General features: G+C 42.8%; 1 protein-coding gene across 2 annotated transcripts in view; it reads right to left on the bottom strand.

Moving 5' to 3' along the window:
* SCAI (suppressor of cancer cell invasion) overlaps positions 1-13,213 on the bottom strand; it is a 630,428-nt gene that overhangs the window by 261,161 nt on the left and 356,054 nt on the right. For both annotated transcript variants that reach the window (XM_082262618.1, XM_082262619.1), the window contains exon 10: positions 11,086-11,187. In XM_082262618.1, coding sequence (XP_082118744.1) covers positions 11,086-11,187 — 102 coding nt within the window. The remainder of the gene's footprint in view (positions 1-11,085; positions 11,188-13,213) is intronic.

Here is a 13,213-nt window from a genome sequence, read left to right as displayed (position 1 = left end):
TCCTGGAATGAAAACTGCTGTCAGGCCTGGCACAAACATCTCTGCCCAGGACAGGATGATATCCACCTCTATCTGGGCTGACTGACTCTTTGTGCCTCCTTGATGGTTGATTGAAGCCACAGCCGTGGCATTGTCGGATTGCACCCTGACAGGGTGACCCCGAAATCTGGGTGTCCAGTATTTCAAAGCTCGACTGACTGCTCAGATTTCCAGAATGTTGATGGGGAGACCTCTCTCTACCCAATACCATTTCCCCTAGACAGTAGCTTTCTCCAGAACTGCTCCCCAACCGGAGAGACTGGAACTTGTAGTCACCACCTTACAGGTCACTGGAAGAAAGGATTTCCCCTTCTCCAGATTTCTGGTCAACAATCACCAATTCAGACTGACATACTCTTGGTACCTGAGACTTGGACCAGTCCAGAGACTGAATGTTTCTGGTCCACGTTGACAGAATGCTGTTCTGATAGGGTCTGGCATGGAATTGAGCATAGGGAATTGCCTCAAATGCGGACACCATTTTCCCCAATAACTTCATGCAAAAACGTATAGAAGGATATCTCAGCCAAGACTGAACCAGATCCTTCAGGTCTGTGACCTTTCTTGTTGGCAAGCATATCTTTGCCTGTATCGTGTCCACAAGAAATCCCAGATGTTCCAGATGCTGGACCGGCTGTAATGCTGACTTTGCCAAGATCAGAATCCAACCCAGACATTCTAGGAACTGTACAATCTGGAGGACATTGCGGCTTAGAGCCGAATCTGATCGATCTATAAGTAATAGATCATCCAGATATCCTATTACAGATATCCCTCGGGATCTTAGAACAGCCAATACTGGAGCTAGGATCTTTGGATTTCGAAGGGCAGGGCCACAAACTAAAAAATGATGGTTTTGTACTGCAAAGCGTAAAAATCTTTGATGAGCCTGAAATACAGGCATGTGGGATATGCTTCCTGGATGTCTATGGATGTCAGAAACTCCTCTCCTTGTAGGGAGGCCCTGACTTAATGGATCGACTCCATACGGAAAGTAGGAATGTTCAGAAACTGGTTTAGGGCTTTGAGATGCAGAATAGGTCTCACATTCCCGTTTGGCTTGGGAATTATGAACAGGTTTAAGTAAAAGCCCCTGAACTTCTCATTCTCTGGAATCTCCGTTATCACTCTTTGGGCCCTTAGCTGGTCCAAAGCCAGAAAGAGAGATCTTTTTAGGGGATCTGTCAGGATACTTGACCTTACAAACAGAGGATGTGGGAACGCCCAAAATTCCAGTTTGTACCCCTGCAAGTTGGTGAAGATGATCCAGTTGGCCTGGAATGTTTCCACCCAAACCTTTGAGAACCGAAGCAGCCTTTCCCCTACTCAAATGAGTGGGGGTACCCCTTCACAGAATAGGCTTAGGGGAAGACTTGGCTGATCTCTGTGCCCAGGGCTTCTTCTGTTCCTGCCCTGAAGGCTTGAATCCGGACCCAGATGGCTGAGGCCGTCGCCACCATCTGGAATTAGAAGCACTGGTAGTATGAGTGCTGGGAACCTTAAAAGAGGGACGCTTGCTCTTTCCTTTTACAGGTAGCAACATACTCTTCCCCCCCCCCCCCAAGATCTTTTGGATATACTTATCCAGATCGACACCAAAAAGGCGTTCTCCATGAAAAGGGAAACCAGCCAGCAACCTTTTACATGGTAATTCGGCAGACCAGCTCTCTAACCAAAGGATTCTGCGCATATGCACTGTCATCAGAGCAAACCGTGACATTTGCCGTATGAAGTCCATAAGAGCATCCTCTGCGAAATAAAGTGCGAGGCAGATCGGATAGATCTTCCACAGACTCTCCTTGAGAAGGAACTGTCTTGGACACTCACTTTATACGGTATTTCAAAGACTGACACACTCCTATGGCGGCTACTGCTGGTTGTATCGTAGATCCTGCAACAGCAAAGGAGGTTTCAATAAAGATTCAAACTTTTTATCTGCTGGATCTTTAAAAAACCTGGGCATTATCCACAGGGCATGTTAAACTCTTGTTAACCGAAGAAATTGCAGCATTCACAGTAGGTATATTCCAATTCTTAGTAATTTTTTCCTCTATAGGATACAATAGAGAAAACCTTTTAGGAGGAATAAAAATCTTATCAGGATGGTCCCAATAATTATGCATTACTTGCTCCAAGAGAGGATGTACAGGAAACGTCCAAAGACTATGAGGAGGGCGCAATGAGCCTAGAGAGGAAAAATACTTCAGCCATCTCTAAGGGAGGAAATTTGTATCCAGACCGGACCATTTCCGTAAGAGACTAAACTAACAATCTCTGGGTTTGAGAGGTCGACAAAGACTCCTTTGACTCAGACTCCCCATAGGTGGAAACCTAAGCTTGACCTTCCATAGGGTAATTTTCAGCTACTTCTTCCATCTCCTCTACCCAATTCTGAACTAATTCAGGGGGTGACTCAGGTGAGGGGGATCTATCACATTTCCTCCCTCCTTAAGATGCTGCAATCATGCCAGCAATCTTCCCCTCAAGGCCGGCTAATGACAGTGCCAAATCGTCCTTAGTGATGTAGGTTGCGGCAGAAGCACCTGGAGTAGCTACTATGCCTGACAACCGTAATGGCTCAGATTGGCTAGTCGCCTCTGGCTCTTCAGGGGGAGTAGACACAGAGGAAGCATGGCTAGGACCTGACGGTGGCATCACAGTGCCCCTTCAAGCTGTGCCCCCCAGCCCATTTCAGGGAGACATTGCTTTAAAGCAAGAAAGACTTGAGGTACTAACTTTAGTGTACTCAAGGCTTGTGCCAAGCTATACAGCTTAACACACACAGCACTGACTATCCCAAAGATACAGAACCTGTTTGTGCCAGTAATCATACACCCACAGTGGCTCACGCAACCCGGCTCCTGCTCTGTGTCCCCTTCAGCCTCTGACAGAGGCTTGAGCCATGGAAACAGTTCCTTATAAATTGTGCTGTTTTATGCTGTATTTCGCATTTGCAGCGTGCTACGTGGTGCCCACGTGCATGCCAATCTTTGCCGCAGACATGCTACAGAGGGAGGAGATGAACACGCGGGCCTTTTCGTGTCAAGAGCGAAAATAACATGGGGTAAGAGCAGCTTAGGCCGAATTGGTTTGTCACAGCTGATACCTTTCAGGCGATCAGCCCAAGGTGAAATAGTGTGTCAAACAAACAAGCAAAGAAATACTGTTTAACAAAACAAGATGCATTTTGCATAGCTTAACACTTATTGTCTCATGCAGAGACTAACATGGCACTCAGTCTCTGATATCTCTTAAAGGGAAACCGTGCATTAAATATTTACATTGCTGTTATGTTTTAAATATTTTAAAGTGGACCTACCAGTCCTCCTGCGGGATTCTGTTTGAAACCGGAATCCAATCTTCACGCATCACAGTGAGCTTTGTCTTGCTGACCTTCAAGGAATGGGTCCCCTTGTTTTAGAGTGGCCACCTTAGACCTGTAGAGCACCCTGCACTTAGCGCCTTTGGGGTTTAGTATTACCAAAGGTCTGGATCCCAGGGTCCAGCGCCTAAAAAGGACAACGTTACAGGCAAAACCTTGTAACTGCTTCCCGAGGCTCAGGTACCATCTTTTTAGTCTTATGACTTTTTTAGATGGATTTGATAGCTAACCCCTTAGATTCAGTGACCTTTGATCAGGATATGTAGCATAATCTTCTTCTTCTTCTTTAAAACATAAAAAATATGTGGAGAGACCGTGACCATCACCTCTACACACTGGTGAAAAAACGAAGGTACTTCCTGTGTGGGAGGGGTTATATAGGAGGACATCCTTTCTGATTGGTTGCCAGTGTCCTTCACCTGTAGATGGCTATATAACCCATATGCTATGATTATTGGCTCCGTGTCCCGTGGCGTACGAAAAGAAATAGGAGTTTTACTTTTTTAATTGAATTACTGAAATAAATTAACTTTTTGATGATATTGTAATTTTATGAGATGCACCTGTATGTTCATTCTACTGTATATTTTGCACCTAGGTAGCTTCCATGCATTAAATAATGTATACTATACGCTTGACCTGTGCTTCCATACTATTGTGTTAGTAATCAAAATCTTTATTTAAATGTAAAGCATCTGATTGGTTGGTTTTCCCAGCGCCTTTGATCTTAGGCCGTTACAGAAAAGACTTACAGATCGCCGTAATAACGCACCTGATGTTAGTGCAGCAAGCTTCAAGCTAAGCTATTGTGTTTTGACAGAGGGACTGCTCCCCCGCCAGAACACAGTAATCGGTGCCCGCAGCATTGGCTCATCTGATACTGGTTTTCCAGCATGTTTGTTTAACAGAAGCCAGTCGTGTGCTTTTTGGCCTAGCACAGCTGCAGGCATAACTTTTAATTGAAGCTGTTAAATTATTTTCTGCATTGTTTAAGGCAAAATTGCACTCTTTACCACTCTTAAAGGATAAGTTTACCTTTGGGAACATGTTACATGTTCCACCCATTTTTAGGATGAAACATGTAACATCTGTTCCCACTCATGCAGCTGTTGCTTACTCCGCTTGCTGTCACCATTTTAAAAAAAGACACAGCCATATGGGACCCCACCCAACCGCGTCATTTATTAGCAGAATTCTGTGAATGCCAAACTTCAAGTACTGACAGCCTTTGTGGCTGTCCTCTTGTAATTTCAATGAATTACCTTGGCCCTGTTGACCACTCTGGTAGTTCATTCTCTCATTCTGTCACTGTGTATCTGCCTGCCCATATGAGGTATGAGCAGGCAGATACACTGACAAGTCTGCAAGAGTCCTACAATGCTTTACAGGCTCCAAGTAAAAAAATAAAAAAAATAAATGTACTTTTTTTTACCTGCAAGAAGATGTGCATTTATAATTTTTCTTTAAAAAAGGGGGAACTTATCCTTTATGTACAGTGGGTATAGAAAAAAAATCAGCCCCCTTTAAAATATACACATTTTGTTGCTTTGCAGCCGCAAATGAAAACACAGCCCCTGCTGGCATGACTCGTGAGTACTTAATGAGATGGCCTGCCCCCTGCCAGCCCATTTTGCTGGGGAGTGGCAGATGCCCTCATATACTCCAAGCAGCTCCTCCTAGACTCCACCCTCTACTTCTGGAAGGTTCGCCAAGGTTCCAGCTAGCAGGGAGAGTCACCAGAGATGCTGCTTGATGAGCCATCCAGCCTCCCTGAGTCACTCAGCCCTGACCCAGATTTAACCCAGACCTGGCTCTCAGCCAGGCCAATTTACCTACTCTAACAACTATGTATACTAGCACCTATAACAATACATATTTTAGATTTCTATAGGTGCACTCCAATTTTTTTTTGTGGGGGGGGGGTGTTAAGTGTGTGAGTGTAACTTTAATGTTGTACACTTAACCTCCTCTTGCCAACCCGCTCACAGTGCATGTACTGCGAGGGCAGCACAGCCAGGCATCCCGATGTACCCATACATAGTGGTGTACTTTCTGGCTTGGCAGCGCATATGCACACCCCCCCACGCTAACTCGCACTGTGATTGTCTACAGCACTAGTTTGTCAGCAAGTTTTGGCCAATGATTTTGGCCATGAACCTGCTGATTAGCCGTAGCCAATCACAGCACGGCCATGTGTCTTGTTTGTAAATACAGACAGAATCTGGCAGATTCTTCTCTTGAGTCCTTTTTGGTTCAGAAGAAAGAGAAGAAAGTCAGTAAAAACAGCACATTTACACTTGCATGCACTTCTTAAGCACATTTAACCCTTTGATTTCCCTCCACTTTACCCTTTGATTGCCCTGTCACCCAGCCAGTGCCATTAGTACAGTGTCAGTGTACGGTATTTATCACTGATCAGAAAAAATTATACTGTCACTAGCAACATCAGATAGCATCAGAGTCAGTTAGCATTCCTACCAGCCAGTGTCAGTTAGCACTAGATTTCCCACCACACTATCGCACTACGTCAATGATCACCGCCATTACTATAGTAAAGTATAGTTGCCTGTACGGATCAGTATCTTGATGACGAACAGAACTATGCTTGTGTACCCAAAAGAATAGTGTCCTCAAAAACGCAATGTTAAGTTTGCTAAGGTATGGAAGATGTGGATTGACTCCCTGGCCTCGACCTCTGATGAACAGCCTTAGAGGGCCTATTGTATTGTACCTATATTGTACTTATAATGTGGGGGGCTGGGGGATGAGATATTGACTGCCTATGTCGCCCATTTGCTGCACTGCTGATGTCCATTTTTCCTTGTCCTTCCTTTTACTTGCTTCTCCTTTGTGATTGAAGACTGCTACTGTCGCATGCTATTTGCTTATTTTGAGCTGTTTTTTCTGCATTAAGGGCCTTTTCGATTATGTTTTGAATTAACCTCAAGGGGTTGTCCTGCCTCCTTAGGGGGCTTTGTTTCTACTTATGAAGACCACTGGGTGGAGCCTGGGGTGGGGGGGGTTTGGGTGACATGTTGTCCCTTGTTTTTCTTTTGTTTTGTGGTTGCCCTGCGTGTCATTAATGTGTTGTCTTTTCTTGAAAACTTTTCATAAACAGAAATTAAAAAAAAAAAAAACGCAATGTTAGCAGATAAGCCCCAATCACTGCCAGCACTTGCATTTAGCCCCCCCCCCCCCAAATAAGTGCGGTGTCAGCATAATTTATTCTGATCACTGCGACCTCTGATACATTGTCCAGAAAAACACAGAGTTAGCAAGGGGTCAGGCCTGATCTCTGCTAGCACCAGCAGTTCATTTTATTTCTAGCACGCAAGCAGTCCCTAATTACTAGCCAGTAGCCAGGAGCTCTTTTTCCCATAGTTGCCGCTAGAAAATTGGGGGAGGGGGAGAACAAAGCCTCTGAAAAAAGGGGACTTTAACGGCCAAGAAGTTTTATCAGTCATCAAGTAATGAGAACAGATAATCATATAGATTTGTATAAAAAATACAAAATCACTTTATTAATATGGTACAATAAAAACACTGTAAGGCAAAAGGACGAACCCTAATATTACCACCCGACGCATTTCAGAGTTCGATCTTTCGTCAGAGGTACATGGTAAGCATGGGGTACAGTGTTTCTGTAATTGGACACCTGAATAATCAGCTCAAAACAATTCAAAGCAGAAGTCCATGATATCCTTTCATTTGCTCAGCCAGTGACCATTTATTACAAGTTGCCGATGAAAGAATGGAGGCCAATTTGGCCAAATTAATAGATAACTTTCTTTTCTTCTCCTAAATTTTATAGATAGGAGTATGTGCCATTGAATATCTGAGCTGTCTCCCACGCCTTGACCTTCTTTGTTGGTCTTGTTGGACCCCAGCTATCCATTCATTTGGCCAAATTGGCCTCCTTTCTTTCATCTGCCACTTATATTGTAATGAATGGTCACTGGCTGAGCAAACAAAAGGATATCATGGACTTCTGCTTTTAATTGTTTTGAGTTGCTTATTATGGTTTTGCGTTTTATTGGATGTAAGTAACATTCAATTATGCGGCTTCAATTTACTATGTCTTTATGGATATGTAAATATATATAAATTACTTTGTTCAGTTACAGAAACACTGTACCCCATTCTTACTATGTACTCCTGAAAAAAGAGAGAGCTCTGAAATGCTTCGGTTGGTAATATTAGGGGTCCTCCTTTGCCTTACAGTGTTTTACCATCATCATTGCATTCTGGTCTTCTGTCTCAAAACTTTTGTTTGTCTTATCAGCTCATATTTTGCATCTCATGTATTATTTTTTTTTATTGTACCATATTAATAAAGTGATTTTGTATTTTTATACATATATATATACGATTATCTGTTCTCATTACTTGATGACTAGTGACAAAACTTCTTGGCCGCTAAAATCCCCTTTTTTCAGAGGCTTTGTTCTCCCCCTCCTCCTATTTTCTACATATTAGATTTTGGTCTTTTAGTACCATTGATCCCACCCCCACTCTGTCCTCTATAATTGCCACTAGGTACCTGTAAATTTAGTGCCCAAAATGACCCATAAAAAGTACATTAGTGAGGAGGCCTGAGCATGACAGATGAGAGCAAAGGGGAAGTCTAATTTTCAGTACAGCTCAGAGTATGACCTGTACAAAGAAGCACCTTGACAGCTAGCTCAGACGATGGTGAAGAGGTCCCCTGCTAAAATCAGGCATACCCAACCTTATGTTGCTGAAGTGCAGCAGGGGGCAAGTACTAGTGCTACACTACCTTTTGGTGATTTGGCAAGCACCAGCGGCATAGTATATCCTAGCCTCTTATACACCAGCGTTGCTCTATTTCATGGTGAAGTGGCGAGCACCAGCAGTGCCACTCAAGCTGGCGAGCAGGATAAGAGTTGGCGCATCACACATACCTATATAGCATCAAGGGGTATGCAGTTCATGTATAGTCTTTAGTCTGGTGTAGTTGATGGCTGAAATAGATTACACTCAGGGCCAGCTCAGCTGCAGAGAGAAGTCAGCTCTGAAAGTGGAAATAAAAACAAAAAGCAGAGCGCCTCTAAGTGTTATCAGTTTAATTAAAAGGGTAAGGCATGTACAGGAAAACTGCTCACATTTAAAACAGTATAAAATAGCTCATCTGTTAGGTGGTCTGCAGGAACACAGGGGTCCACGGCTGGATGTTTGTGGCTCCAAGAGGTGGTGCAGGGGATGGGTGAAGGAGGGAGATGTCTGGAGAGCCAAGAAACCAGATAGGAGCATGGCCAGCAGCTTCAGAAAGGTGTTCTGTTCCTCAGGGAGACACCTGGTGAGCCAAGAGACCGTTAGGTAGAATGGCTGTCGGCTTCAGAAAGGCGCCCTGCTCCTCAGTACATCCGGCGCCAACAGATAGGGGAGCCCAGCGTGACAGATCCAGCAGCCAATCGCACAACGCGTTTCCGAGCGTGCACAGTAGCCTCACAGGGCGCGCGCACTCCTTTCTCAAGGCACATCACCGGGTGTCTCCCTGCTGGCCATCCTACTATCTGGTCTCTTGGCTCTCCAGACATCTCCCTCCTTCACCATCCCCTGCACCACCTCTTGGAGCCACAAACATCCAGTCGTGGACCCCTGTGTTCCTGCAGACCACCTAACAGATGAGCTATTTTATACGGTTTTAAATGTGAGCAGTTTTCCTGTACATGCTTTACCCTTTTAATTAAACTGATAACACTTAGAGGCGCTCTGCTTTTTGTTATTTACACAAGCTGGCGAGGTGGCTAGCACTCATAGCGCAATGCAACCACAGCTACAAAGAATTCCAGCACAGGCATGTAGAGCCCATAGTAGCCGTTCCCCAATGGCTTGTTAATACCCTACTTGGAAAGGAGGAGAAAGTCTGCGTGCACAATAAAGAACTACTAGATGGAACTACTAATTGGAAAGACAAATGTGATGTATTCATCCTGTCTTCCATACACACACATACACACATGACAGTCCAAATTAACACGGCGTCTGGTGTCGTTAAAAAGCCTCTTTGCATCCATGACTATAATCTAAATATGGGAGGTGTAGACTTCAATGACCAAATAATGAAGCCGTATTTAGTTTCCTGCAGAGTTAGACACTGGTGCAAAAAAGAATATATTTATTTCAATTGGCTAAATAAAATATTGTGGGTAATTTACAAAGTCCTGGAATGACTTTTAGGCTTCCTAAAATTTCAGGAAGCGATCATCACAGCCCTTTTGTATCCAGAAGGCCCTGTGGCCCAAAGCCAAAATCCAGATGCAGTTAGCCGGCTGCATGAAAGGCATTTTCTATTAAGGACAGCAATTTAAAGTAGGATGGAGAATCCGGCCCTGGGGCAGAATGTTTAGCTACTATGCAAGTAGTATGGGGCATCTGCAATCAAGTGCACCAGATATGGATACCAGATCCATCTTGTTTAATTCAGAACTGGCATAGCTGCACAATTGATGGAGACAATCTTTAGTGATTGAAGTATATATTTTTTCAGGATGAGAAGACAGAATTCTGTGTTGATTACTCTAGAATGATGAAAAATGCAGTGTGGGGACTGCTGACATCTTCATACACACTAAGAGGAAGCCACTAGCACTATGTACATCTGTGAGCGAGATTACCTTGGCATTTTTTACGCTGATCATTGTTTACTGCAGCATATGCACTCTGATAAATTGGTTTTTATCTATTCACTGACTCAGAATTGTATTCTGGATTACTATTTTGATATATATTATGTAAAGTAAATGACCGGTCTATAACTTGGTGGTCAATTCCTCTGGTGAATTAAATTCCCATAGGAAGAGGGCTGCACTGGTGGATATTCTATTAAGGAATTTTCAACAATTTGCGTGATTTGTTCAAAACCATTAATTTACATTTACCACTAAAATGTATTTATTTACTTGCATGGGTATTTCCATTTTTTGTTTATTATATATGATAATTTGTATTGATTTACTTTATGTATTTGATTGTATATATTCAGATTGTCTTATATTTTTGGTAAATTAGAAGTGCTGCCTTTATTTTGATATATTACAAACCAGCAAGTCTTCAGAGCCAGCCAGTAATTGCAGCTCCAGTTTGGCCTTGGGATCGGGGAAGGACAGTTTCAGTGAATTTACAGGTCTTTACGCCATACAAGCAGCAGCCACACAGTGTAGTACACTGTCCCCAGAGAGGCTGCTACAATGACAAAGTGAAGCATCAGATTTAGTCTGATTTGGGAAGACACTGCGCTTGTCTGGAGGAGAGACAATCCAGGAACTAGAATTTTGGAATGAAACCGCCAACATTATCTTGACAGAATAGTCTTCTAAAGACAAGTCTAAAATTCAGATGGCATACATCCGACAGACATCCTCTGAACACTAAGCTAAATTGAGCTCTAGAGAAAGTGCAGAGGTGAAACCACTAGAGGGTAGTGACCCAAATTGCTTTTAAAATTATATTGTGTCCAAACCACCTGCAGGTGGTAGCAAATTCACCAATAGAGGGACAGACTAAGTTGTGTCCTACAATAAATACTGTAGTAAATTATATTAGAAATCATACAGTTGCAGAAGCACCACACTCCATGCATTTCTTAAATAAATTAGACTAAATATTTACCCATCCAGCAGTATAGAACTATAATTGAATACCTGTAATCCAGGCTTATTCATCTGAGAGGTGAGATTCATTGGTTCCCGCTCCAGAGCTTGTAACATTCTAAACATATCAATTGTAAGTTCACTGAACTTAACCTGTAATATAAAAAAAAAACAGTTGATTTAATTGATTCAGGTATATTAAAAAAACACAATAAAAAACAAGACAGACTTTGTCTTACCATTATATATATATATATTGTGACGGTATGCGAGGTGAGATCGCATACAATCTGTGGTGAGAGACTGAACCGGAATCCGGCCCGGGTTTTTCCAGCCTCTGTGGCAGGCTAGGTTCCGGTCCAGAGATTGTAAGTTACCTGAGTCCATGCTCAGGTGGACTTTAAATTAACAGGAAAAGAGCACAGAAATGCTCTGGCCTGAGACTCGGAAGGGAATCTGAGAGAGGAGCTCTGTTTGGACTTTCAAAAGAACAGGTTTGCTTTGCTATGTGTTTTTGTGGGTGATGGGGACCAGCCCCACACTGTATAGTGAGGAAAACCGTTGTTTAGTTTAGCGCCGGACAGCAAGGATTTATTTTATTGTTTTGTTGTTTTTGTATATTTGCAAACATCTGCTGAAATAAAGCTGGCAATCCACCAGACTTTAAAGAAACTACCTGCGTGCTGGCCTTACTTTCCTGTGAAAGGTGATCCCTGTGAGATAATCTCCCACAATATATATCCAAATATTTTATAAAGGAGGGATCTGAATAGATTTGCATCAGTCAAATACTGACGGCATTTCAAAGGTCTGTAGTTCAGTTTACAATATATAATTAATGCTTAAGACATTTTATTTACTTTACAGGTATTTATATTGCACCGAAAATGTATGCAGTGCTTTACATACTGTACATTCACATCAGTTCTAGCCCTGAAGGAGTTTACAGTCCTAGGCCCCCGATCTAACATGCATACACACATGCTCGCACATACTAGTGCCAATTTAGACACGAGTCAATTAACCTAACAGCATGGTCACATAATGGAAAACAATGCGTTAAAAAGTCAAGGGAGGCTGCGGTTTATAATGAGGGAAGTAGGGAAGAGAGTTCCTTCCTGCCCTGAAAAGCACAGTAATATCTGCATAGCTATATATATTTCAATAACTTTTTTGGAACTTGTCAAAAATACTAGTAATATTAACCCCTTCAAGCTGACCTAACAAATATGCGGAACCACTGCACTGGTCTTTTTTTCTGTGGGGATGCATATTTGCATATCTCGCTTTGTGCTGGGAGCACGCCGCACTCCCAGCACAGAGACGGGGGACTCACAGAGAGCCCTGGCCCCGTACTAATGATCGGGAACTTCCGATTCTGGGTCACCTGATTGCTGTGATAAACTCTGATTGGTGAAGTCCGCCCCATGGTGAAGTCTGACCGTGAATTCCGCCCTGTGTTTTTTCTTTGTGAATACAGGAGAGAGATATATCATATGCAGAGTAAAAAGAATAAATAAATGTGTGTGTAAAAAAAAAATTATAAAAACTAAATAATTAAAAAAATACAAACAAAATATCTCAGTCGAGATTTGATCTAGGCCAGTTCCAGGGTTAGTGTTCAGGTCAAGGTCAGAGTTTTTTTTTTTTTTGGCCAGGATTTATTTATTTTTTTAATAAGTATCACTGTCAGTTAGAGGTCTGTTTACTAAAGCTAGAGAGAGCAAAATTATTTACAATTCTACAGAGAAACCAATGGGCTTCCAGGTTTTATTGCTAAAGCTTAACAAGCTGAGGCTAGAAGCTGATTGGATTCTCTGCAGAACTGTAACAAATGTTGCTTTCTCTAGCTTTAGTAAATAAACCCCTAAGAGCCGGTTCACACTACTGCGACCAGAAAGTCGCCCCATGAAGGAGCGACTTTTTAGCGCGACTTGTGCACTACTTTGAAGAGACTTAAATGATAGGTGACTTTGTCTGTGTGGGGAATGCCTGGGGAATCTTTTTCTTCTTCCTGGAAAGTCTGATCACAGTCGCTTGAAAATAGATAAGGATCCGACTTAGAGGCGACTCCCATTGAAGTCTATGTGCACAAGTCGGATACAGCTTCGCCTTGAAGTAGTACAGGAACCTTTTCTGAAGTCGGAACGACTTCAGTAGTGCATATTAAGACATCTCG

Source organism: Pelophylax lessonae, assembly GCF_965119305.1.
Source record: "Pelophylax lessonae genome assembly, chromosome: 7".
Lineage (NCBI taxonomy): Eukaryota > Metazoa > Chordata > Amphibia > Anura > Ranidae > Pelophylax > Pelophylax lessonae.
The sequence above is the reverse complement of the archived record's forward strand: the minus strand, read 5'-3'. Positions and strand labels throughout refer to the sequence as shown.